The following is a 24,867-nucleotide window of genomic DNA, read 5'->3' on the forward strand; positions in this document are numbered from 1 at the left end:
ATCCTTATCTAGTTTCTGATCTGATATGTGGGACCGATAAGTTGTATGATGCTTCAGTATACAGATATAGGTAGGTATATGGCTGCAGAGACCAGAAATTGTTATGTTTGTGGATTGTATTCATGTGTATTATCCAGATATTAAACTATTTATATTTATCTGTAGTTTTGTCATTTGTGAGGCCCGGCTGACAGTGTATGGAGGACCCAACTCGCCCCCTGACAGATCATGTTATGGGAGGGAACAGTCGGACATTCTGAATTTTAATGTCCTATCCTTTTCTTCTCAGAGAAGATAAAATGTTGTTGGCGTCTGACAGCGACGTATTCCTCGCTCACCATTGACTATACATGCACACCTGACCCAACAAATGCATGTCCACAGCGTAGAAGTTGTATGGACAACCTGTGACCAGGTGTGAAATGCCCAATGGTATACATCATCTGATCTCCACTGTCACCCTGAGCATCTTGGTGTTTATACAAATCTGTTCACCCATTACAAAGATATAAGCCCTGCTAGTGTTGATGCAAATTAGGGTTTATTGGATAAGTGGGTAGTGACATTGCATGACCCCGCCTCAGAGGAACCAGACTGTTACTGAGGAGACGTGACATAGTCTTACAGAATGGACCCAGTAGGTCATTATTATTATCCAGTAGAGGGGCTGCTCTCCTTACAGCTCAATCCACAAGTGCAGACTCGAAAACTTGAGCTGATGAGTGACTTGATGTATGGCGATGCCCGTGTGATGCTTTTTAAGTAGTATAAGGCTCCACCCAATTTACGTTTTTGGTTTTTTTTAACAACTGGTTAGCAGATCTGTTTAATGGATTTTTTTTTTTTTTTTTTTATAACATTGATGTCAACAGGTCAGACACTAGAAGCCACTAACTGCCTGGTGCTAGGAATGGCGTCGAGTTAAAGGGATATTCCCATCTCGGCACATTGCGGCTGAGATGGGAACAAGTGATCCCTATCCTGACCTCTATGGCTGGTATTCGCAGGAACAGCCCAGTGGTGCTGAACTATAATGTTCCCATAACTCCCACAAAGGAGAATGTAAAGCCACAGAAACATCCTAAGCCATGGAGCCTGACTGTGTCATCCAGCGATGCCACTTTGAAACGAACAGATACCCGATGGACTCCATTATAGTCAGTGGGGTCCTTCAGGATCCGTTGTTGTTGGATCCGAGTTTATTGTTTAATCTGATCTTCTGTTCCTATGATGGACTTGAGGAGTGGATTAAACAGCGCAGATGTGAATACAACCTTAAGACCTTTAATTTTCAATAGAAGTCTTCTCCAGGTAAGTCAACACTGTCCTCTTGTCATCCAAAAGATGGAGCCCTTCTTTGACAACTTTCTAAGGGCCTTTTCACACTAACTATTCTGTCCACGTACTATGAAAAAATCAGACAGCACCCACAGACTCATTATAGACAATGGAGCCATTCACACATCTGTTGTTTCTCACGGATCAAGAGGTACTGAGCAAAAATCTGTGGCATGTCCTGTGTCCTCTACTTACCTCAGCCATTCGAGTCTACTGTATATGGTCATCTATGTGCTTTGGAAGAAAGATTTCCCGGTCTTCATATGACAAGACTTGGATCTTCGCCATCCAGCAGGCTGAGAAGACTCAACTCAACCCTGTGCTCCTGTAGTTATGTGATGGTCGCAGATTTCACAATTATTATTAGCTCCAGCCTGTTAATAGTTCTGCCAGAATTGAAATCTACACCAGTTGAGGACTGACTCAGATTCCAAGTGTTCTGGGGCGAGTTCTTATAAATCTGTAGGACTGAGGTGTCCTCGGCCTGTCTTGGTCTCTGCTTTCCACTGTCCTCTTTTCTCAAGACTTCTATGGACAAAGTAGGGTTATTTTTGGCACCAGACAGAAAACTGACCTGTGTTTAACTTATTCAAATAAAGGACCAGTCAAACCGCTCTGGGTCCACTTCTCTTATACCTTTTGTATCATATTATTGCTCTTTTATTTTATAACTAAATACCAATTGGATGTGACTCTCTATACAGCCTGACATTGTCCAGTCATTGCTGCCAGCGCCGGACCGATAGGGACTCTCCTCTGACAAGCAGGAAAGTAACACCAAATCATGGAAGAACAGCACATTCCCCATATGTCAAACAGCAGCACAACGGATGGGGTATTCCTGCCCGTGCGTGCAATTCAGGACAAGTGAAATTTTTAATTAGTCAATCAATCCTCCCATATAAGAGGTCCAGAGAACCCCACTACCTGTGTTTTTTTCTGTCCAGTGTGTGGGACAGGTGGAGGAGGCTTTCTAACCTCCTGTATGGTTTGGAGGAAGGTGTTTTAGAGCCTTGTTATTCTCCTTTTTCTTTCCTTCTGAGAGAAAGATCTGGATTTATATCCCAGTCTTTATCTTTCCTGTTACTGACATTTTTTCAGCTGTGTTGCAGCTTGTTCATTACCAGCAGTAAGTTAAGCTGAGTCCTCTCCAACTTTTCCTGTGTTCAGTGCAGAAACTAAAACACTATTTCTATTGCTATGTGCACTCTGTCAACTGCCGTGCGCACTCACCTGTGCTGCTCAGCCATGGAAGTCATCTCACCGCCATTATGGTAAGATCCAACCAAACTTTTTATGTCTTGCAGTTTTTTAAGGTGCATTTAGTTCCTAAGTGGAGACCATATGCTGTGGCCCTAAGTATAGCGGTTCCCATATACCTGTGTATTATCACTGCTTAATAAGTGCATATTTGTTTATTGCTCACTGGATGGTGTATTCTCTAAGTTATATTTAATGGTGCCTATCTTCCAGCCTGCTGTTGCAGACTCTGTGCTCTCACTCGGCTGACGGGCTGGGTTTCTTCGCTGCCTTAAATCGCAGCCTATTAATGCAGTGAGTTTAAGGCTCACTGGATTCTCAGCGGCTTGCATATATCCAGGTGAGGTAAGCTCAATGTGCGCCTAGTCTATTCTTGATAGTGAGCAAGTTTCATTAAAAAGGCAAGTTTTTTCGTGGTTCAGTCTGTGGGAAGCAGATTTTTATTTCTAAATGCTCCAGGTCGAGAGTTGAAGTCTGTTTGCACTCTACCAATGTTGGCTGCCACGTATGGTGTCTACCTGACTTTGGCTACCTGCCACTTGGGGTGGCTACCTGCCTGTTACTTGATTGTCAGCTACTGCCTGCTGCCACCTATGGTAGCAGTATATTATCTTGCCTTTTACCGGAGATGTCTGATTGTGCTTCTATTTGGGGGAAAATCCCAGTAGGAAGTCCACCTCTGGCACGAACTCTTGGCGTGTAAGGCCACTGAGGAATCATGAGTCCAAGATGTTGTCCTGGGTAAAGGACTATGTGGAGGAGTTAATGCAAGAAATTAAAGAATCCGTTTCTCAACTCGCCCAAAGATCGCAGTTAGAACCATTTTCCCGCCCTTTGCCTCTGGAGGAGGAGTTCAGGTGCTGGATGAGAATTCTTCGGATGAAGAATCTAGGACATAGGGGACCAAATTTCTCCCTGGATAAGATGTCCAAACTCCTCAAGCTAGTCCGTGCTTCGGACCGCGATGATGAATCGGGAGGTTCTATACCTCCTCAAAGAGGGCCCAGGTCTTTTCATGTAGACTCCACCTTAGAAAGATCTATGAAGGCTGAGTGGAGTCGCCCTGAGAAGTCCTTTCTCAGATCAAAGAGTCAGGACCTATTTCCTATAATGAGCTTCAACTTGGTTTGTGGGCCACCGCCTAGAGTGGATATGGCCATCGTCAAGTTATCAAAGCGCACTGTGGTACCCTTGGAGGATGGGTTAAATTTTCAAGACGCCATGGACAGGCGTACAGAGGGTGCATTACATCATCTGTATACGGCTGCCTCCACCCAAGCCTCTGTGGGCATTGCCACCAATAGGAGACTGCTGTGGTCCAATCTTAGACTCCACCTCCTCACAGATGAGCCTCCGGCAGAACCAGCGTTGATTGGCCGAATGCTGAACACTGGCCTATCAACGCTGGTCTATTCATTCCTATGAGAAAAAGTAAGCTCGCTCGTAACAGCAAGCTGCCAGCTCTCCCGACTAGCAAGGACGAGCCTGCTGCAGAACCAGCGTTGATTTGCCGAATGCTATACACTGTATAGCATTCGGCCAATCAACGCTGACTCTGAATCGAATATTTACTGTGAATAGCTAGTAGTATTCGATCGAGTACGAATATTTCGAACACCGTAGTATTCGATCGAATACCTACTCAATCGAATACTACTCACTCATCTCTACTCCTTACCCAAATATTACTATTGTCCTATCCTACTAATGTGAAAGTTTGTATGTTTGTTACTCAATCACGCAAAAACGGTGGAATGGATTTGGCTGAAATTTGGCACATAGATAGATAGGAACCTCGATTAAAATATAGGCTACTTTTTATCCCGGTAAATGATGTCACTACATGGCTGTTAAACATTTACACACACACTATGTTTGAGGACCTTTGATGACATCACAGGCCCTTCAGCCGTCCCATAGGCTCACGCTATGTGGTGGGCAGGGCTAAACAGGAGGGAGTCGGATAGTCTGCAAGCTGAACACAATGGAGTCTCATAGAAGATCAGACTACAGAAAATGCAGGCTGTGTCTGGACAAGAGGAGTATATCGGCTGTAGAGTTTCAGTAAGTAGGACAGGGAATCTGTTGGTCTGCCTTGGATGGGGGAGAACTGTTGTATATTTCAGCAACATCTGTTCAGCCATATCTAACACAGAAGCTGCTCAGACATTCTCACACAACACAAGCCTGTATTCTAAACCAGCAGATGTAGCAGTGCTGAGGCAGCGCGCTAGCAGTTTGGGTGCGTAACACAGGGGCATATGCTTTTCGGACTGTGCTGGGTGGGAGGGTGGGGAGGGGAATTGTCACGATGTAGCCGAGCTGAGGCAGTGCGGTAACACAGCTTGCTCTGCTCTCCATACGGATAAGCATACAGCTGGGGCTGCTGCGCATATGCACAGATCTAGCAGAGCCGACACGCACGCACAGGCAGATCACTGCCAACCACATTTGGCTAATTATTAGCAGCTCATCGCTAACAACAACCCGCAGACGAAGTCGCGGGCAGAAGCTAGTAATAAATAAGATGCTCAGTCTATACTAAGTACAAGGGGGGAGCACTGGGGGGCGCTGTGTTATGTCATCATAGAGGAAGATTACATCCATCTTTACTCAATCCTAAATTCTACCCATCATGGAGGCCCCCTATAGTAATGTGGTAAATAAATTGGAATAGCAGCGAGTGCACTGAGGGATGGGGGAGATTATGTCTTGAGATGTGCGGCGAGTAGGAATAAGCTCGGAGCAATTCTGGTAGAAAGAAAAGGTTATGATAAAAAAAAAACTAAATTTTTTTTCTTTTTATTCTTTTTCTCCCTGTAACACTACATCTGAGATAAAACATTTCTCTACAGTCTGAACATCAAAATGGCTCCTCTTCTTATGCTGAGCGAGGGCTGATCTGTACTTGTAGGAATTCCCACATTCTGTACAGGAATACGGCTTCACTCCTGTATGGATCAGCCGATGGTGAACGGCATCAGACTTCTGACGGAAACTTTTCCCACACTCAGTACATGTAAAAGGCTTCTCTCCTGTGTGAGTTCTCAGGTGGTCGACAAGATTTGCTTTCCTAGTGAAACATTTGCCACATTCTGAACATGAGAATGGCTTCTCCCCGGTGTGCGTTGTCTGATGTTTAATAAGATTTGACCTCTGGCTAAAACACTTCCCGCAGTCTGTACACACATATGGCGTCTCTCCCGTGTGACTTTTCTGATGTTTAACAGCAACCGACTTGTGCTTGAAACATTTGTCACATTCAGAACATGAGAATGGCTTCTCCCCTGTGTGGATTTTCTGATGTTCCACAAGAGTTGACCTCCTGGTAAAACTTTTCCCACATTCTGTACATGAAAAAGGCTTCTCACCTGTGTGAATTCGCTGGTGTATAAGAAGCTGTGATTTGTGGTAAAAACTGCTCTCACATTCTGCACATGAAAATGGCTTCACTCCTGTGTGAGCCTTCTGATGTTTAATAGCATCCCATCTCTGTACAAAGCACTGGCCACATTCTGGACATGAATATGGCTTCTCTCCTGTGTGAGTTCTCTGATGTTCATTGAGATTGGATCTCCTGGTGAAACATTTCCCACACTCGGAACATGAGAATGGCTTCTCCCCGGTGTGCGTTACCTGATGTTTAATGAGATTTGACTTCTGGCCAAAGCATTTCCCACATTCTTCACATGAATATGGCTTCTCTCCAGTGTGAGATTTCTGATGTTTAACGGCATCTGATTTTTGAATAAAACTTTTATTACATACAGAACATGAATATGGCTTCTCTCCAGTGTGAATTTTCTGATGTTCCACAAGATTTGCTTTCCTACTGAAATATTTTCCACATTCTGAACATGAGAACGGCTTTTCCCCTTGGTGTTTCTCACCTAGGCGACTTCTCTTGTGCACAGAAATCTTCGTTTTCTGTTTGCGTTTCCAACCCTTGGTCTCTTCTCCACTTTGATCCTTGTGATTGATGTGATCGGTAGATAGATCTCTGCTGTGAGGAACAAATAGCATATCTGTGGTAAGACGTGTCGAGGAATGTTCTCCACAATTGTCTTCTGGAATATCGCTATATAGCAGGACATTTCCCACATAGTTCCCATAGCAGTCACCTGCTGGGAAGACAATCTGATATCAGGAAAGCTTTTAGAAAAATAAGAAAGTAGAGATTTTAAAACATTTCTAAATGAAACTTTCCAAACATGAAAAAAGCAAAAAAAAAAAAAAAAAAAAATCCAGCTATTTACTGCATTTATTGTTAATCATTTAGATTTAAATCATCTTTATTAAAACATATTTCAAATGGTGTTTCGGGACAATTAACTTATGATTTATCCTTAAAGAGATTTTCTGGGCAAAAAATAAATATATATTTTAAAAAAAGGTTAATATTAATTAATTGGTTAATAAATGCACCCCTATACCTTAGTAGTGTTTTGAGTGATTTCTGAGGGTCTCTGGGAGCTCCTGGCATCTTCTGCATTTGTTTACTTGGTTCAGCTTCCTGCTATGTAACTTCCACCCTGACCCCTCTCACTCCCCCCTCCTTCCTCTCATACACCCCCTCCCTGTCTCTCTAGGTATCTCGCTCACAACTACTAGACCTTCTGTACCTACACAGCTCAACCCCCGACCCCACTATATACTTACCTATCTTCCTTCCAGGCTTCCTCCTGCAGGAAGAAGCCTGGAAGGAAGAAGATAGGTAAGTATGATGGAGTGGATGGGGAAGGAAGGAGAAGAGTAGTAGTGACGTTCCATTTCTTGGAAACGGATCGTCACCAGATAACCAGCAAATGTTCCTGGGGCTGTAACCTTAACGCCCCATGGATATGGGTAAATATACATTTTTGATAAATTATGTTATTTAGAAAGTGGCAGGGGAAAGGTTTTTAGATAAGTGTGGGGATTTAATTTTATCCCAGACAACCCCTTTAAGAAGGTCATCAATTGAAGATGGTGGGGGGAATAACACCCGAGATCTCTTGTAATCCAGGGTCCGAAACTCCAACAGTTTTGCACAGAAAAAAAATTCTGATTTATGACCCAGACAATAATTCTCTGCTCTGACAAAACCAGGGACAGGTTGGAAACCCGGAAGAGCTGCAGATCTTTCTACTCCATCTTATCTCTGTACAGTCTCCATTCCTGGTTTTGGCTAATACATGGAAACAGTCTCTCTAGTATTGTGCTGACAGAGGAGATATACAATGAAGCTTTACTGGACACGATGGAGAATCTGTGACTGTGGGACATATAACGGTTCGCACTCACCTATATCGGCAGCCATTGCCTCCTCTTTACACGTGGTTACTCCGCCATACATTTCTTCTGTTATAACTTCTTCCTTGATATCAGACTCTTCTTTAACCTAATTTGCATATATTGAATAAACATTGTGAATGTTATTTCTGGACACAGCCTTATAATTATACAACCAGCTACAAATACAACATGGCTCCACCATTATATATTTATACCACATCACCTCCCCTATGTCTGCCCTATGACATACTATTACATCATGTGCCATTACAGACACTTTTCATATCGCTGGGGGTCTGGAAGCCCCCAACCTTTGGGTGAGTCACCAGTGCACATGAATGACCGATGCTCCAGTCACTTCTATGTGGCGATATGTATTAGGGCTGGGTGTGCTATACATATACTGATGGTGCAAGCATAAAACTGTACATATATATTAAAGGCAACATTCAGGAACTACAACTCCCAGCATGCCTACTCACTCTGCTATTCTATTCATGCAGTGAGTTGTAGTTTCCCAGAAGCTGCAGTGCCAAAGCTCGCTGATCCCTGACATAGTGTGTAGAGAGATCTTACCTCATGGCCATGTCGGATTTGCTGATTTTCCAGGTAATGCAATGGACTATCAGATCTCTCTGGTGAGTATGTCTCTCGGGACTCACCTATAAAACATATAGACTGGATAAGTGATAGTCCCGTCCTGTACTCGCCATGGTTATAGGGCTAATTGTATGGTTACTGACGTACAATCTGCTCTAGCAAGGCAGGGACGAGAGGAGGAGAATGTGGCTGCCAGAACTGTCTGCAAAGGGAAGGAGGGAAAAACCTGCCAGGATGACAATTTAAAGTGCTGGTTCTGCTGACAGATTCCCTTTAAGGGGCTGGTCAGGATTTTTTTATATTTACGGCCACAGTTATCTGATAGGTGGGGGACTGGCAACAAAGGTCAGCTGGTCAGGGTCACTTCTGACGCCCCTGCTACACACATCACAGAGATTTGTTGGCTCGATGTCCTGTATAGCGGCCAGACATCAACACTGCAGCTCAGTTGCCATTAACTTCATAGCTAATGCTAAGTGCAATATTTGGACACAGTCCTTGTTGTAGAGTAGGCGGCCATGGTTTATGGCGAGGCTGGTGAGTCATGTGACGCTTGTGTGCAGGTCACTGCTGAGGCCGGTGACTCTCTATAACAATGACCTGGGCACAGTCAGTCATCAAGGACCGCTGGGGCCGGGCTGCTCCTGCTGCACCCATAAAAGGCCCGTTACCTTTCTTCTACATTTTCAGCAGGTGGGATAGTCCCTGTTACACCTGCACCCCTCACCTCTTACCAGTTCTGCCTCCACCCTTATAATAAGCAGAGCTGACTATTCTATGTTCCTGTATACAGAGCTGAAGGTGGGTCACAGCCCGGGGTCACTGAAGGACTGTATAGGGGTAGAGGTCTCACTAAGTAAACATCATGAGAGCCACATTATACAAATATAAATAATACGAGGTTGAATGTGGCGACTCCGGGTTTCAAGACATATCACACATGTGCTTGGCCATGAAAGGATTATACAGATTGTCTGATGAATATGAATCACTCACCGCTGCCGATATCTGTCGCTATTCCCTCCTCTTTGCACAGTTGGGTTACACCTGTATAAGTCTCTTCTTCTATTATAACCTCAATCTTTATGTCGCTGCCGTCTGGATCCTGATTCACCAAATACAGTACAAATAAAAAAATACTAAATAAGAATAAAGTCTACATCACCAACTACCGTAATAAGAGAATATGCGACAGCAGGTGGTTAGACTATAAATCCCTAAATTTAATTTGTCCCCTCCCAAAATATTTTACAAACGGGTGTAAGTTCAATTTTCGCTTTTAGAAAAAAAAATTTTTTTAACATAGTTTTGGATTTTTGTTAAGGGGTTAAAATGTAAATAAAACCATATAAAATTTGGTGTCCTCGGAATTGTACCGAAACATAGAATACAGGTGACGTCATGTTGGCTACACAGTGAACGCCGTAAAAACGAATCCCGTAAGAAAGTCGCACAAATAACCTTTTCTTCAAATCCAACCCATTCTGAATTTTTTTCCAGCTTCCCAGTACATTGTACAGAATAATTAATGGCGACAAAATGAAGAAAAATTTGTCCCGCAAACATTAAGACCTCATACGGCTCTGAGAGTGGAAAATTAAAAAATTATGAGGTTTGGAATGGGGGGGGGGGGGAATCAAGAATGAAAAACGAAAATCAAAAAATGCTGTCGGTGGGAAGGGGTTAAAGACCTAACCTCTGTCATAAAGGGTTAAAACAACAAACTCTACATTAGAGGGGGATCCAACAAAAAGTGTCTGTTTGGGTCCCTGTTGCTCCCGACCTTTGACCCTCACATAAGAGATTCAGCCAAGCAGTGATGTTGTGTAAAGACCAGGGACCCGAACGGAGACTCTGTGCTGGATCACCGACTGAACAGAGAGGCGATCCAGTACACAGAGTTTTTTAAGTTAAGCCTCTGCAGGGGTTAAAAAAAAGGAATTGGAGCATCCCATTTGGGTTCACAATAAAAGGGGTTGTGCCACAAATAACACGTATCCCCTATAACCTATTAACAAATTAACAATCTACAACAGTCCCATAGAGATGAATGGAGCAACAGCAGAAATGTGTGACTCCCTTTATCATGGAGATTTGGACCCATTGTCCCAGTGATCGGTGGGAATACTAGCGATTGGCCTCTGACTGATCAGACACTTATCTCCTATCCTGTGGACATGAGATAATGAAGGGAGGTCAAAACTCTCCTATTCAGGATTTAGTCCTTAGATCTTTTTTTTTCTTTTTTTTTTTAATGTAGATTGTGAGCCCCACATAGAGCTCACAGTGTACATTTTTTCCCTATCAGTATGTCTTTGGAATATGGGATGGAAATCCATGCAAACACGGGGAGAACATACAAACTCCTTGCAGATGGTTTTTTGCCCTTGGTGGGATTTGAACACCAGGACTCCAGCGCTGCAAGGCTGCAGTGCTAACCACTGAGTCACCGTGTGGCCCCGATTTAGTCCTTAGATCTACCTCATGATCCTCTGGAGAATCCTCGGGATATGGAGTCGAACATCTGCTTGGTGTTTCTTCCTTACTGTGGTCATCTGCACAAAACATAGACATACTGAGTACGTGTTTACATGTGAGCACCAGATGGAGGACATTTCTTGCAAAGGTCCCTAAACATTTAAGGTTAATAGCTATTCCTCTCAACTCCTCCAGAAACACACAAGCCTGGCTGGGCCAATGTTTTCTTGGGGAGACGAGCTGGTGTCAGACATTTGTACCACATGGACAAAGGATAAGGAAAGCTAAAATCCAACATGCCCAGACCTCCCTCCCCCACATCTGACCACAGATTACCTGAAAAGACCAACATTGGAGCAGGTTAAGGGTCACATCAGTTATGTTCTCCCTTCTGACCTGACAATGGGCGTGGGTAGACATTACTGCACCCTCAGGGGTATCCCTTCTGTAGCAACCATAACATACACAGCAGGGATTGTGCACTGGACATATCCTAAATTTTCATACTTATGCCCAATATTCTCCAGGCTTTGCAATGATGCCATGAAACTGTATAGCCCAGCATGGCCGAGGGTCTCTCGCCTCCTAAAGTCAGGTTGGAAGGAGATTGAACTGGAGATAAGCTTTAAGGAACAGGAAGGTCTTTACTTACCTGGTGATATGCGAGTCTCCAGATCCTCCATCATGACGTCCTTGTACAGATCCTTGTGTCCTTCTATGTACTCCCACTCCTCCATGGAGAAATGGACAGTGACGTCCTGACACCTTATAGGAACCTGACAACACAATGTTGCTAAACGATAAGTGACAGAAAAGAGTCAACCATGGAGTGTAAAAACTGTATTTTGGTTATGACCATAGCTCTTCATTACGCTAGGTTCACACACAGTCCGTTCTCAACTTTCCGTCTTCTGCATGCAGATGACGGAAAGCTGTCAGACCAGGTCCGGCCGTGAGCAGCGGTGAGTGTTTTATGCTCTCCGCCGCGAAACCGTTTTTTTTAAATCGGACACAGAGTACTGCATGTCCGACTCTGTGTCCGATTTTAAAAAAAACGGTTTTGTGGCAGAGCGCATAAAACGCTCACTGGCGCTTACGGCCAGACATCTTTCAAACCCATTCAAATGAATGGGTATGAAAGAGTCCTGCAGCTTTCAGTCTCCTGCTTCTGTTTTGTGCAGGAAACAGAAACCTGCAGAACGGAGACCAGGCGCAGATGTGAATGAGCCCTTACTTGGTTTACTTGTATATACTATTAATCTTCATATACACTAATATACAAGCACCTCAGCACAGTTATTATAGGCAGAAACACTCTGATCATGTAATAGGTGCCTTGATATACAGTGGACGAAGCCTGTGGCTCTGGTACTATTACCCAAATAGAAGCCATTTCAGGCCCCATATACAGCGTTACCTTCCAGCAGCCTACACAGCTGATCATTGCAGGGTCTGGGTGTCGGACCCCACCATGTCCCAGAAAACCCTTTTACACTAAACCCTACATTAAAGACAAGTCATCAAGTCCTGGAAAATCCCTTTAATCCAACAGATTCCTTATATACCATTTTGGATTAACTCTCTGGACACAATGCTACAGACATCATCCAGAAACCTCCCTCCCAGCAGTGCTCACCTCTCCTGTCAGCAGCTCAGCCATCTTGTTGGTCAGGTCCAGGATCTCCTGATAGCGGTTTCTCTCATGTATTAGTGAGTGAGGTGGAGACACCGTGATAGGATCCTGGTTCCTGCTCCATTCTTCATCCTCCTCATATATCTTCTTCACTACTATGTAATCCTGGACATGGAGAGAGACATTGGTGTCACTTTATACTTTCCCTTCACCTCTCCAGTCCTTGCTTTATGAGGAGACAGCAGACATGACATGTCCCAGGACCCCTCACCTCTCCAGTCAGCAGGTAGATGATCTCCAGGGTCAGGTTTAATATTCTCTCCGCCATCTGCTTTCTGTCCTTGTCCATCCTCAGTAAACCTATTTTTTGGCTTAGTAAACTGGAAGTGTAAGGAAGAGAAGAAAGAAAAAAAGTCCAACACTACAGAAGAACATCTATAGGATGTATATTGTCCCTGCAATTAATAGATTTAAAATATTACATACAGGATTATTGCCGTTCTCTATTTTGGGTTTGCTACTTGTAGGCTAAAGACACGGCTTAGCAATGATCATTCTGATGTGAAGAATGCAAATCCAGAGAAACCCAAGAGACGCTAATAGAGAGTATAATAATAATAATAATAATAATAATATAGAGTAAGAGAGAGTATCCCACCGTGAGCAGACCTTTCTATGTAATATTTCTGCCTATATAACACTAAAGAGTGCTGCACTGCTCGGTGACACATGCACTAGAGGAAGTCAATGGCGTCACACCCTAACCCCAAGTTTACCATAATTGTGGCTCTGATTCAGAAAACAGATCGTTCACTGCTCCATCTTTCTATGATTCAGAGGAAGTCAAGGAATCATTGTGACCCCAATCACTTGTACTAGAGAAGATGTCACAGAGCAACACGGCGCCATCGACTGTGCAACAGGAGAAGGAAAAGCTATAGAATAGACCCGGCCCTATATGATAAATCTGATGCATTTTAGGATTGTCCATCTAGACTGTGCCTACAAATTAGTCAGGATTAGTAAATCTACCTATATACTGAACCTTACATATAACCGATAGATAAAATATCAATACAGACACTTACCAATATACTACACATATAATAATATATACTGTATTTATATATTAATGTGTGTAATAGCAATACAGATAATATCTCTCTAGATAATACAGACACACCACACATATTAATGATTAATAAATAACATATATTGAAAGATCCATACTACACATATCTATTATATTATATACTGTATATTATGTATATATGGGTGTTAGATATCGTTACAGATCTGTAGATAATACCTGTACACATACTGATATACTATATATATATATACTGTATAATATTATATATCTGTGTAATACTGAGATACCCTATATATATATAAATATATATATTATACTTAGTATATTATACAGAAACATATATATATATATATATATATAATATAATATAATATTGACACTACACCTACTTCTTGTTACATCCAGTATATTACAGTGACACATATAACATTACTACACACACTGACAAGTCACATCTCACCCTCATCCACTTCCTACTCACTAGAAAACCTTGATGATGTCACAGTCATGTGATTGATTGGGGGCGGAGTCAGGCACAGGATTATGATACTAAAGTGATAGATGTTTATAGTCTAAAGGACCTTTGAGGACGCCATGATCATGTGATCAGTCACGTGTGTGGGCGGGGCCAGGCTCCAGTTCTAATGTGGAAGGCGTCTCATGTAGTTTATTATGTTATAGGGATAATATCACTCCTTAAGGAGTGTGCACCTTCACAGGGGTCTTACAAAGTCATTTTCGCTCCACTGGGGGATTATGGGAAAAATATGCAAATCTATTTTCCAAGATGTAAATAGGAAAACAGTGCCTCTGCTGCCCTCTAGGGGGAGCCCTCTTAAACATCATGCACAGCATTTATAAGTCTATTGCTATGATGCGAGGGTATGCCAAACCAATAGATCTATTCCAAAAGGAACGGAAGCCCAGCTGTGGACAGCGCTGTTTCGATCTCTCTCCTTGAGGAGTGATATTATCCCCATAGCCTGATCTAAAAGTCTCTCATCTTTGCCAAACCAGTCTTCCCTACGCTGTGCTGAAGATATCCAACCAGATCAAAACAGCGCTGTCCACAGCTGGGATTCTGTTCCTTTTGGAATAGATCTATTGGTTAGGCATATCTGCGCAACATAGCAATAGACTTGTTTGAAAGTCATGCATGATGTTTAAGAGGGCTCCTCCTAGAGGGCAGCAATCACAGGCACTGCTTTCTTATTTACATCTTGGAAAACAGATTTGTATATTTTTCCCGTAGTTTATTATATTATCGTAGATGGTCCATACACAACATGGCCGAAAGTGGGGGCCACAAGAATATGTACTGGGAGTAATAGGGGGTAACAGGAATATGTACTGGGAGTAATAGGGGGGCACAGGAATATGTACTGGGAGCAATAGGGGGCCACAGGAATATGTACTGGGAGTAATGGGGGGCACAGGAATATGTACTGGGAGTAATGGGGGTCCACAGAAATATGTACTGGAAATAATAGGGGAGGGGCACAGGAATATGTACTGGGAGTAATAGGGGGGCACAGGAATATGTACTGGGAGTAATGGGGGTCCACAGAAATATGTACTGGAAATAATAGGGGAGGGGCACAGGAATATGTACTGGGAGTAATAGGGGTCACATGAATATGTACTGGGAGTAATAGGGGGGCACAGGAATATGTACTGGGAGTAATGGGGGTCCACAGAAATATGTACTGGAAATAATAGGGGAGGGGCACAGGAATATGTACTGGGAGTAATAGGGGTCACATGAATATGTACTGGGAGTAATAGGGGGGCACAGGAATATGTACTGGGAGTAATGGGGGTCCACAGAAATATGTACTGGAAATAATAGGAGAGGGTCACAGGAATATGTACTGGGAATAATGGGGGGGCACAGTTATATGTACTGGGAGTAGGCACAGGAATTTGTACTGGGAGTAATAGGGGAGGGGCACAGGAATATGTACTGGGAGTAATGGGGGGCCACAGGAATATGTACTGGGAGTAATGGGGGGCCACAGAAATATGTACTGGGAGTAATGGTGGGTCACAGGAATATGTACTGGGAGTAATAGGGGAGGGGCACAGGAATATGTACTGGGAGTAATGGGGGAGCCACAGGAATATGTACTGGGAGTAATGGTGGGTCACAGGAATATGTCCTGGGAGTAATAGGGGAGGGGCACAGGAATATGTACTGGGAGTAATGGGGGGGCCACAGGAATATGTACTGGGAGTAATGGGGGGGCCACAGGAATATGTACTGGGAGTAATGGGGGGGCCACATGAATATGTACTGGAAGTAATGGGGGAGCCACAGAAATATGTACTGGGAGGAATGGGGGGCAGCTGGTGGGAGCCTTGTGTAAGACAGCTGACTATGACACCACAACATGTCACTCCACTGACCGATAATGGAGCAGCTCCATAGATATTCTGTTCAATAGCTAATGCAGCACCGAGGGTGGGGGGCAGAGGGAGGGGCGTCCTAGTGGCACCTGCACAGATGCTTATAGCCTTTAAGTCTGTTTGATCACATAGAATCTGAATTTCCAAATCTGCAAAGCTGCCATTTTGGATTTAACTTTCTTTTTTTCAATGGGAAGGAGGTCATGTGACACATTAAACACATGGAGAATTACACAAGAAAAACAATGGTGAACTCATTTCTGTAGTTTTATTACTTATCAAATTATTGACACATTTCTTATTGTTACAGACATTGACAATTTCGCAGTGGTCAACTGATGAGGAGCAGACATTGTGTCGATGTCTGGTGAACGCAATACCCGGATCATTGCCGAGACCACCCATCTCACATGCTGCCTGAAGAGGGCCCAGAGGAGGTGAGTAACACTGTTATATTAATTCACCTCCCAGGGCCTCCGCTAATTATACTCTGAGGGTCTGAGGAGACTATAAAGAATAACATGGAGGATAGTAGCTCTGATTGAGGCGCACACCCCTGGAGATAGTGGGGAGTACCCACAGGGGTACACATACCACAGGTTGAGAAACACTGGCCTAGAAGGTGTCAATATTGGAACAAGAAAAGGCCATGTTATAGGATCAAGCCAGGACAAGGTCTGATGAAGAAGTGTAATTGTAATTGGTTTCGGGCCTAGTCATAACTACAGGAGAAACCAGAGAGAGTGTCTGGGATTGTGAAGGATTGTGTGGAGTTGTATATCTAGGGCCTTGCTAACAGTCAGGAGAGAACAGTATGAATTGTCATCAGGCAACCATCTGCCACCATTGGTCAGAAACAGGCAAAGGGACTGTCACTAAAAACATGGCTGATGATGGCTCTGTGTCTGGAGATTCACAGGCAGCCCGGTTCTCTTCTGCAGCTCAACTTTGACACCTTTACTTTGGTGGAGTATATAACACATACCTTTACATATAAAATTTTTGAATTAAAAAATAAATAAATAAATAAAAAATATAAATTAAATTTCAATACATTTTTCTGTAGCACTACATCTGAGTTAAGCCATCTGCTACAGTCTGAACAAGAACATGACTTCGCCTCTTATGCTGAGCAAGAGCTGATCTATGGTTATAACATTTCCCACATTCTGAGCAGGAAAATGGCTTCTCCCCTGTGTGGATTAACTGGTGGTTGATAGCATCAGACTTCTGACTAAAGCGTTTCCCACATTCTGGACATGAGAATGGCTTCTCCCCTGTGTGAATTCTCTGATGTGTAATAACAGCTGATTTCTGTCTAAAACATTTCCCACATTCTGAACATGAATAAGGCTTCTCCCCAGTGTGGCTTCTCTGATGTTTAACAAGATCAGACTTCTGGCTAAAACATTTTCCACAGTCCAGACATGAATATGGCTTCTCTCCCGTGTGAGTTCTCAGATGTTCAGTAACACTTGATTTCCTTGTGAAGCATTTCCCACATTCTGAACATGAAAATGGCTTCTCCCTCGTGTGAGTTTTTAGATGTTTAACAAGATTAGACTTTTGGCTAAAGCTTTTCCCACATTCTGGACATGAATATGGCTTCTCCCCCGTGTGACATTTCTGATGTTTAACGGCATCCGACTTCTGAATAAAAGATTTTCCACATTCTGTACATGAATATGGCTTCTCCCCGGTGTGAATTCTTTGATGTTCCACAAGATTTGCTTTCCTTGTGAAACATTTCCCACACTCTGAACATGAGAATGGCTTCTCTCCTGTGTGAGTTCTTTCATGTACAATAAGATGGGATTTATGGTAAAAGCCTTTCTCACATTCTGGACATGGGAATGGCTTCTCCCCTCTGTGATTTTTTTTATGTTTAATAAGTTCTGATTTTTGGCAAAAGCATTTCCCACATTCTGGACATAAAAACAAATCTTCTTGCCTGTGAATTCTCTCATGCATAGAAATCAAAGATTCCTTTATAAATTGTTTCCCACATTCAGAATATGGAAATATTTTACCCCCTGTACTTTGTCTAACAACCTGTGCATGATCAGATGAAGGGTCCTTGGGATCTCTCCTGGGAAACAATGAGGGTACTTTTGTGGTAAGAAGTTTTGTGAAATTTTCTCCATGATTTTCTTTTGTGATATTACATTTTATTTCATAATCTGGAAATATAAGTTGACACTCTGCGATGCTTTTGGTGCAATTGTCTGTAAGAAAAAGAAACAGATTTTATTTTAATCTTTGTAGACCTCAAAGTTCTCACTATATTGTCTGTTGTTCTGATCCATCATGGGATCAGAACAATGGACTGAAAAAGTAATAGAATAACAGCTACACACAAAACACCCTCCACGTACTTCCATTCACTGTAATGTACAACCGATGGAAGTTGGATGGAAGATAAAGTTGTGCACTCAGGACTTTCTCCTCCTTAAATAAACGAGATGGATGGAAACTTCCGTCTGATTTTAAACATTACTATAGACGGTAATGGATGCAAATAGAGGGTGATCCATCATTCTATTACTTTTTCAGGCCATTATCCTGATCCTATGATGGATCTGAACAACAGACAAAATAGTACTGGTGTAAACCAAGCCTAAAGTAGATATTACAACATTCCTAACACATTTTAAAGAAAACCTGTCACATCCTCATCAATGTGCGGTATTATATGCCACTAGAAAGCTAACAATGTGCTGAACTCAGTTTTCCTAGTATGAGCCCTGATGCAGGAGATGTTGGTGCCATTCATTTTGGCACTGTTATCTCTCCACTGTCAGAAGCACGGGCCTTATTGAACGGTACAAAATTTATAATTATTTATATTTGCATTACATTTTGCAATTTTAATTGTCTGCAAACTTAAATTTGATTATGTTTGCGGGAAAACCCTTTAAAATAACATTCTGTACCATAATTATTAGTTCTGTTTCCTTCACCTTCGGCACACAAAGAGGTTAACCTGCGTACTTCTTTGGATGAATACGACTATGTATGGGCTTGAGCTAAACGCATTACTGTCTCCCCCAGGTATAAAGCACATTCAGAGACCCTGTAAACAGCACTAGCTCTGCCGTGGGGGCTACAGCTGCAATCTTGGTCTTGTTTTAAAGCCAAGTATATAGATATTAAAATATCACTGGTTAAAGCGGAGATGCATATACTCGCACTTTAACCAGTGTGCAGGGGAACACAAGCAACTGACATTGTCGGGAGAGGAGAAAATTATTGTCATTAATCTCATGTCCCTGCATCTTCAGATAACTCCAGGGAGGGGGCAACATGGACGTCTGTTCATGATACCACCCCTTCCATTATCAGTCAGAAGCATACTTGCCATTTAACCCCTTATATGCTGCAGTCAATGCTGAACGCAGCACCTACGTCGTTTTACAGAAATAAGTAAAAATAGACTTTTAATCACATCCATAACAACCCATAAAACTAGGATGTCATTCATTCTACACAATAAACATCATAAACATTGAAAATCTGATGTTTTCTGATCATCTCACCTCTCAAAAACCAAAGGTAATAAAAAGTCATCAAAAAAATCTTATTTACCCACAAAATACAAGGTCTCGCAAAGCTACAATGAAATACAATGTAAAAAGTTATGGCCATGGGAGGGATAAAATGTTACTGATTTAAGGCTAATATGTGATAGATCGCTGAAGGGTTGCACACGAGGCCCCTGTTATGTACCCGGAACACTTTTGGATCATTCTGGAGCTTTTCTGCCAATACATTGCCTTTGTTGGTTATCACTCACCATTGCTGACATCTGTGGTAATATCTCTGCCGTTGCACAGCTGGGTCACACCAGAATACGCTGTTATGTCTTCCACTTTTATATCACTTCTATATATAACCTAAATCACCACATGTAACAATTAAAAAGACAATTGGAGAAGCTCAAAAGAGAACCAGAGAGGTTTCAATGCAAAGTACCGTAATGACACAATATTTGGCGTCAGTCTTAAGGAAACCCCTTGGAATGACCCAGATTTCTCCACAGATTACTAATAAAATGTCTATGTCTATAGCTGTCTATAACGTAGGTAACAATCTCACTAAACTAATACCACGACCATTTGTACTGATCAGGTCCTTTATTTCGCACATTATGGCCTCCATAAATATTACAAGGAAAGAAAAGAATAAAGTATTATATACAGCATATGGCGATACTATGTACCTTCTGATTCTGTGGGACTCTCTGACTTTTCTCTGAATATCTCTCTGGATTTTCTTCCTTGCTGGATTTATCTGTAAAAGACACACATACGGCCGTATGTATTAATCCGATCTATAATGTACCAGATTCTACTTTTATTATTAATCTTTTATAGCTGTACTCGTTGTTAGTGCAATTTATTTATAGGGCCTAATGCACATGATCGAGTGTGCAGGCCCAGGATCTGGAGGAGGGAATGTCTGAGGCTCCGTTCTGTTCCGAGGATTATACAGCAGGTCTTATCCTGCTCAGGGTCTTTAGAGCCCGCACAGAAGTGAATGCCTGGCAGGAGACTCGGCTGTCACCCCAAGTGCAATTCGAGTTAATTCCGCTGGAAAATTGCCGCCCCCTTGGATGACTCCATTGGTCTTGTGCATGTAACCTGTGTGCTGCTTAAGACTGTCGGCAGCCCGGACTAGGAGCTGCGGATTGGTACTTAGTGATCAGCCTGTTTGAGGCCTTACCTACCGTCCCATAGATAAATAAATAGTCTCTACTAAAAACATTTATCAAACAACTACACAATTATAAAGGCTGACATCCTATGTCTATACATTTAACATCAATATGAAAAAGGCTTGCTGGGAAAAAAGGGGGTGAGGATATGATATAAAACATTCCGGTGCAATCCATATAGTAAAGCTTAGGGCACTCATTTCCCTCAACAAAGATGGTGTTTGTGGGAATGCACAGCACACATGTGTGCTGGATACATATCTTTCAGTATGAAGAGAACGCATGCGTACCAATGTGCTTTTAACCCAAGGGGAAAAAAAAATAATCAAAAATCTTAAAAAATAAAATCTGCTCCATCTGCTCGCAGTACTCGTCCATAGACGAGCATTATCAGGGAGGGAGGGGGGAGTTCCTCCCGGCTCTCACAGCACAGCGCGATAGGCTGTGCTGTGAAGAAGGACGTCTCTGGCTAACTGTCAGAAACGCCCTTCTGACCATAGAAGAGCTACGGTACCGGACCGTAAGCTCTTCACACCAGGCCCAGATCGGGAAAGCCGACAGTGTGCTGAACTCAGCGCACTGTCAGCTTTCCGGCAGTATATAGAACTGCCTATGGGCAAAATGGTGAAAGGTCCTCTTTAATACATATAATTTCATATTCTGGTCTGACATATCATGTTCGGATTACTGTTGAATATGCTGTATTATGGTTTTGCTGTCTTCCCACCTGTAAGCATATTATTAACCTAATGACCTTCCTTATTGTTTAAATGTGAATATAGCCCAACAAAACAAGATTGCTTAAAAGTTGCTATTTGTTAACACAACTTTGCAGACAAGGAAGGTCACCTGTTACCTTTTGATGTGGGAATGTGATGATTCTCCAATATAATGTCCTCATACTGATTCTTGTGTCCTTCTAAATACTCCCACTCCTCCATAGAGAGATAGACAGTGACATCCTGACACCTTATAGGAACCTAAAGTAAAGGTATAGAGTTGAAAAAAAAAGGTCCACCATGTCAAAAATTCCTGTTTTCAGACATCTTTTGTTTCATCGGGAAAACATGATCCATTTGATGGCTGAATTTCCCAAACCTTCCAGGTTTTGACCGAACTGAAATCACTACATTATACATCACTATGACTGCTGTTGCTGCTACTGGAAATGCAGACATAATACAGACTGATCCCTGAAACATTCTAGCACTGTCAGCACAGTTACCTAGTCTATAAGGTTAAAAAAAAAAAGACTCAGTCAGGCCCGGTTCACATCTGCACTTGGTTTTTCATTCAGGGTATCCACCTGGGCCCCTTCCCAAATGGAAACTTAATTCGCATAAAAATGCAATTACATTAGGAAACCTGTGGACCCCATAGACTACAATAAGATCCACGTGGTTTCTGTTCAGTTTCCGCCTGAAAAGAAGCGAAAAATGCAGAAAGAGAAGTGCTGCATTTTTCATGCAGAGAGGGGAATGGAAAAGTGCTGATGTGAATCCAGCCTTACATAAAGTTCAGCCTGTAATGTTACTGCTTTAATCCATATGCCAATTCAACTGCGTTCACACAATGCTAAAGCCAACATCCAGAAACCTCCCTCTCAGCAGCGCTCACCTCTCCTGTCAGCAGCTCAGCCATCTTGTTTGTCAGGTCCAGGATCTCCTGATAGCGGTTTCTCTCATGTATCAGTGAGTGAGGTGGAGACACCGTGATAGGATCCTGGTTCCTGCTCCATCCTTCATCCTCCTCAGATATCTTCTTCACTACTATGTAATCCTGGACATGGAGAGAGACATTGGTGTCACTTTATACATTCCCTTCACCTCTCCGGTCCTTCCTATATGAGGAGACAGAAGATATGACATGTCCCAGGATCCCTCACCTCTCCAGTCAGCAGGTAGATGATCTCCAGGGTCAGGTTTAATATTCTCTCCGCCATCTGTTTTCTGTTCTTGTCCATGCTTCTTCCATCAGGAAAGAACCTATATTATTGCTTGAGAAACCTAAGGAGAGAGAGAGAGACTTGCATAAATACCTGGAAGCCTCTCCTAGCATTATCCCATACTGTACACAATCATATATAGTAAATCTATACTTTCCTACTATCATCGATTTGTCAGGGAATCTATCAAAATATAAGGTACCGCCTACTCACCAAATCTCCCCCACAACTTTCCTGGAAGCCTCCAACATACATGGACTGGTATGGCAGGTCAACAATACTTACCCGAACATATCCGAACTACAATACCAGATGTGGCCCATGGACAAAAGTGCATACCTTTACAATACCTTCACTTGTACAGTTGGACGCCATCTTGTCTCCTAGAGACATTGTGCTGGAACTGTTCATGAATTAGTAATTTATTATATGTTAAGAGGGTGAACGTGTACTGGCAAGGGTTAAATAAAAGTCAGACTAGACATGGGGGCAGAGTCTTGTCGCGTCTTAATGTTTCTGATTTCTTTTGTTGATTTTGTCTTCTGTTGTGGGACAGTTTTCCGGCACAAAGTAATAGTCTGAGGGAATGTCTGACACAGTGACACATAGTCACTACTGAGTGTGCACTGTCTAACTATTAGGCCAAAGCCCACGTTGCAAAATGCAGCTTTTTTGTTGCAGTTTTGTTGCTTTTTTTTTTTTTTTTTTTTTTTTTTTTTTTAGCCAAAGCCAAGAATGGAGAAGTATAAGAGGAAGCTCAAAAAAATCACAGCAAAATCTGCAACAAAAAAGCTGAATTTCTGCAACACTTTATACACATAAGTACTATATAATAATACACACGACAATATATATTAAATATACTGTATATATACTACTCATACTAGATAAACTATAGATATACATTGTATATGTAGTATGTACAAACTATAGATAGACTGTATATACTACATACACTATATATATTATAGACCTATATATAAAATAAATACACTGTATATAATTATACAATGTATATACTACTCGTACTATATACACCATCTATAGATATACACTGTATAGAATACATATAATATACACGCAGTATAATATGTGATTATTGTATATCGCACCATAGTAACAATCAGTAACCCTTACCTGACCATATCCCTTATATACAGATGTCACATCCTTGGCAGGCTCTGCAGGACCTTCCATGTTGTCAGTTATGTGACCAGTCACTAGTTCTAAGTGTGTACAGGACCTTTGATGAGATCATAGTCATGTGACCAGTGGTGGGCGGAGTGAGCAGAGGGTTGTGCTGTATGTGTGTGCTTGTCATTGTTGCTATGATTACATGTATTACAGCGGTGTTCTGGTGTAGTGTACAGCTCTATGTGCTACCTTGTGTCTGGAACCACCATATAAGTGACTCGGAGTTTATCACCAGATCAGCACTCAATGTATAAAACCTGCCAAGCCTAACTCACCTCTCCTGGGCTCTGGTGCAGATCTTTGTCCTCTTCACCCTCCTGGAATGACCTCAGGGTCACTGAGCCCTGTGATTGTACCTCAGTGGTCACTGAACGTCATTCAGGAGGCCTGAAGAGGACAAAGACCGGCCTTGGACCTATGGGAGGTGAGTAATACTGTTTGTATGTTTGCTCAACTTCCCTGGGCCTCGGCCAATGAGACCCAGGAATCTGAAGAGACCCCAACGTATAATAAAAGCAATTCCATTTTGCAAATGTTCGGTGCAAAGAAAACCGCCTGGTGAACCTCGCAACATGAATCTCGTGAAGTTTGCTGAAACACATAGTAGGATCACATCCTCCATCTTGTATTCTGTCAGCCATCTTGTAACCTTTTTCTTATATAAACTTTATAAGAATGTCTGTTTAGAGTCTGAGACCCCTTTAGGGGATAAGGCGTGTGGAATGTTGATGGTTGGGTGATAAATCCTTATTGTTTGTGGTAAGGGTCTCATCTTTGAGGGTGTGTGTAGAAACAGGTTCTATAACCTGTTGATCATCAGACCAGCATGTGATCATTATCTCTCTTGTTGTGATATATACATCTAGAATTAGTGTAAGATGTTGGTTTACACATAAATATTTTAGATTCTTCTTTATGTCATGAGAAAGGTC

The 24,867-nt window shown here is 42.3% G+C and overlaps 2 protein-coding genes across 2 annotated transcripts in view; one reads left to right on the top strand and one right to left on the bottom strand.

The window, feature by feature from the left end:
* Positions 1-24,867, top strand: part of LOC142183033 (uncharacterized) — a 124,122-nt gene that overhangs the window by 89,426 nt on the left and 9,829 nt on the right. The window lies entirely within an intron of this gene.
* On the bottom strand, positions 5,401-23,947 carry LOC142183154 (uncharacterized). The gene is made up of 17 exons (XM_075258098.1): positions 23,879-23,947; positions 22,682-22,802; positions 22,414-22,575; positions 21,653-21,776; positions 20,302-20,372; positions 19,876-19,975; positions 17,155-18,307; positions 16,391-16,499; positions 14,158-14,225; positions 12,855-12,963; positions 12,587-12,748; positions 11,603-11,726; positions 10,954-11,027; positions 9,469-9,577; positions 8,449-8,534; positions 7,882-7,978; positions 5,401-6,719 (listed from the first exon to the last, which is right to left on the bottom strand). The coding sequence occupies exons 2-17, from the start codon at positions 22,757-22,759 to the stop codon at positions 5,401-5,403; spliced, it is 3,945 nt and encodes a 1,314-aa protein (XP_075114199.1). The 5' UTR covers positions 22,760-22,802; positions 23,879-23,947.

The sequence above is a fragment of the Leptodactylus fuscus genome, chromosome 10, assembly GCF_031893055.1.
Source record: "Leptodactylus fuscus isolate aLepFus1 chromosome 10, aLepFus1.hap2, whole genome shotgun sequence".
Lineage (NCBI taxonomy): Eukaryota > Metazoa > Chordata > Amphibia > Anura > Leptodactylidae > Leptodactylus > Leptodactylus fuscus.